At 68.7% G+C, this 2,351-nt stretch overlaps 1 protein-coding gene across 1 annotated transcript in view; it reads left to right on the forward strand.

Moving 5' to 3' along the window:
* Window positions 1-1,741, forward strand: part of EMIHUDRAFT_471657 (hypothetical protein) — a 2,931-nt gene extending 1,190 nt beyond the window's left edge. Inside the window, exons 3-6 of the mRNA XM_005782816.1 lie at window positions 215-838; window positions 876-968; window positions 1,046-1,225; window positions 1,292-1,741. Of these exons, the coding sequence (XP_005782873.1) occupies window positions 215-838; window positions 876-968; window positions 1,046-1,225; window positions 1,292-1,369 (975 nt within the window). The 3' untranslated portion in view covers window positions 1,370-1,741. The remainder of the gene's footprint in view (window positions 1-214; window positions 839-875; window positions 969-1,045; window positions 1,226-1,291) is intronic.
* Window positions 1,742-2,351: the final 610 nt, after the last annotated feature.

Consider the following 2,351-nt stretch of genomic DNA (forward strand, 5'->3'; position numbering starts at 1 on the left):
GGTCCAAAAAAAAATGGCCCCGGCCCAAAAAATCTTGGCCGGGGCCGAAATGAGCCCACCTTCCCCCCGAGAAAAGGCCACCCGAGGCGTGGAGGAGATGTGAACTAGCTCTACCCCCGTTGACCCCCCCTGTGGCCGAGACGTGCCGCGGGGCTCCCAAGGGAATTTTTTCACACGGTTTTTTCCCCCCCCCCCCCCCCCCGCCGCCCGGCAGGAGGTCCTCGGCGACGCGATGGAGCACTTCTCGGGCGTGCCGGCCCAGGAGACCGGCACGGTCGAGTACATCTGGCCGGCCAAGGAGCCCAGCTGGATCGAGAAGGTCTCGGCCTACCTCTCGCCGACCAAGAAGGCGCCGCCGCCGCCGGCCGAGGAGGAGGAGGCGGGGGAGGCCGAGGCGGAGCCAGAGGCCGAGGCGGCGGAGGCCGCGGAGGAGGAGGGGGCGGAGGCGGCGGAGGAGGAGGCGGACAAGCCGCCGCCGCCGCCCTCCCTCTTCGAGAAGGTCGCGGCCGCGCTCTCGCCTCGCAAGGAGAAGCCGCCGGCGGCAGAGGAGGCGCCGGCGGCAGAGGCGCCGGCGGCAGAGGAGGCGCCGGCGGCAGAGGAGGCGCCGGCGGCAGAGGAGGCGCCGGCGGCAGAGGAGGCGCCGGCGGCAGAGGAGGCGCCGGCGGCAGAGGAGGCGCCGGCGGCAGAGGAGGCGCCGGCAGAGGCGCCGGCAGAGGCGAAGGAGTATGGCGTTTCGGACGTGGGCGAGGAGGAGGCGCGGCTGGAGTGGCTCAACTACTACAAGAGCTCGGGCAACCTCGACGAGGCTGCGGAGCCTCGCCGTCACCGCGGCAGAGGTGTGAGCAGCGCCCCTCCACACCTCCAGCTGTGAACAGGCTGCCGAGCTCGCCGTCACCGCGGAAGAGGTCGCCGAGGTGGACGCGATGAAGGCGGCGGCGGCGCCAGCAGCGGCCGACGCAGAGGCCGAGGCATCTCCCGCCCCTCAACGCCGCGCATCTCCCGGCCGACTCCCTCGGCCGCACTCCGCCGCCTCTCTCGGCTGCAGGCGCCCGCCGAAGCGCCCTCGCCGGCCGGCGCGGACGCGCCCGAGGTAGCCCCGGCCGAGGAGAAGCCGACTCTGCTCCAGAAGCTGTCCTCCTTCCTCCCGGCGGTCCCGCAGTGCATGCCCGGCAAGGCGGTCGACGAGTCGGCGGCGCCGCCCGCGGCGGCGGAGGAGGAGGAGCGGGCGCTGAGCCGCTGACAGCCGCAGCTGTGATCGGGGCGTCTCTTCACGGCGCGGTGGTGCGGACAGGCGGAGGCCGCGCCGCCGAGCATCTCGGATCGCATCAACGCCATCGAGAAAATGGACGGCAAGGTCGCGGCGGCTTAGGCACCGCTCGGGAGGGGGCTCTCGCCCCTTCCGCCGCCGCCCACCCGATGTGTTTGTATACCCCCCCACGACGCCCCTCCACCGCCGAGGCGTCGCTGTCGCACGTCGGCCGCGACGCCGCGCCCTCCTCGCGCCGCCTCTGCTCGAGGCATGGAGGCGAGGGCGGCCTTCCGGTCACTGATGGCATGTGCGAGCGCACCAGGCCGCTTCGGCGCCCCCTTCCTCTCCTCTTCTCTGTACAATGTTCCTACCCGTTCGCTCGACGCCGGCGGTGCCGCCACTTCTATTACCGGTATGTGGCTTCTGAAAATTGTTGAGGCTTCTGTGGGGAGAGAGAGATTGTGTACAGTGCCGCTCGAAAAAAGAAAGAAACACACAAAGGAAAGAAAACAGACAACCTCCAAGGGAGGGGGATGGGAGGACGGCACACCACCACACAGGGATTTGAAAAAAGAAAAGCTTCCCAGTTTTTCTTTTCTTTTGAGAGCAGGGTGACGCCGGGTTTGTCCTTGTATGTGCGTGTCGGGCCGGGGTGTGAGCGAGGGGCAGAAGGGGCGGGGGCGTGCGGGGCAGAGGCCCAAAACGTCGGGCGGCTTGTCGGGGTCCGGAGAGTTCGAGGCGGGAACGAGGAGGGGGGAATGGGCGGTCGGCGTCGGGGTAAGAGCGACAGGTGCGTACGGGGTAGCCGTCACTCTCCTGCCTCAAAAGGGCGGGGCTGTCCCGGAAAGTGAGAAACGCCGGGCAGCGTGGCGCATTCCTGAACCCTCCCATACGTGCTCGTGCTCCTCCTTTGCTGTCCCATCTCCTCATCTCTTTCCCGCCTGGGCGGGGCGGTGGGCGGGCGCGCGGTGCGGCATGGCGTGTGCGTGTGCGCGACTGCAACGAAGGACCGCTCGCAGAGGACCATTGGGTTTGTACTATTAACAACGAAGGCGTCTCAAAAAAAGAAAAGCTTTTCTCAAGCCGGAACCTTCTAGGAACC

Source organism: Emiliania huxleyi (genome assembly GCF_000372725.1).
Source record: "Emiliania huxleyi CCMP1516 chromosome Unknown EMIHUscaffold_1857, whole genome shotgun sequence".
NCBI lineage: Eukaryota > Haptophyta > Isochrysidales > Noelaerhabdaceae > Emiliania > Emiliania huxleyi.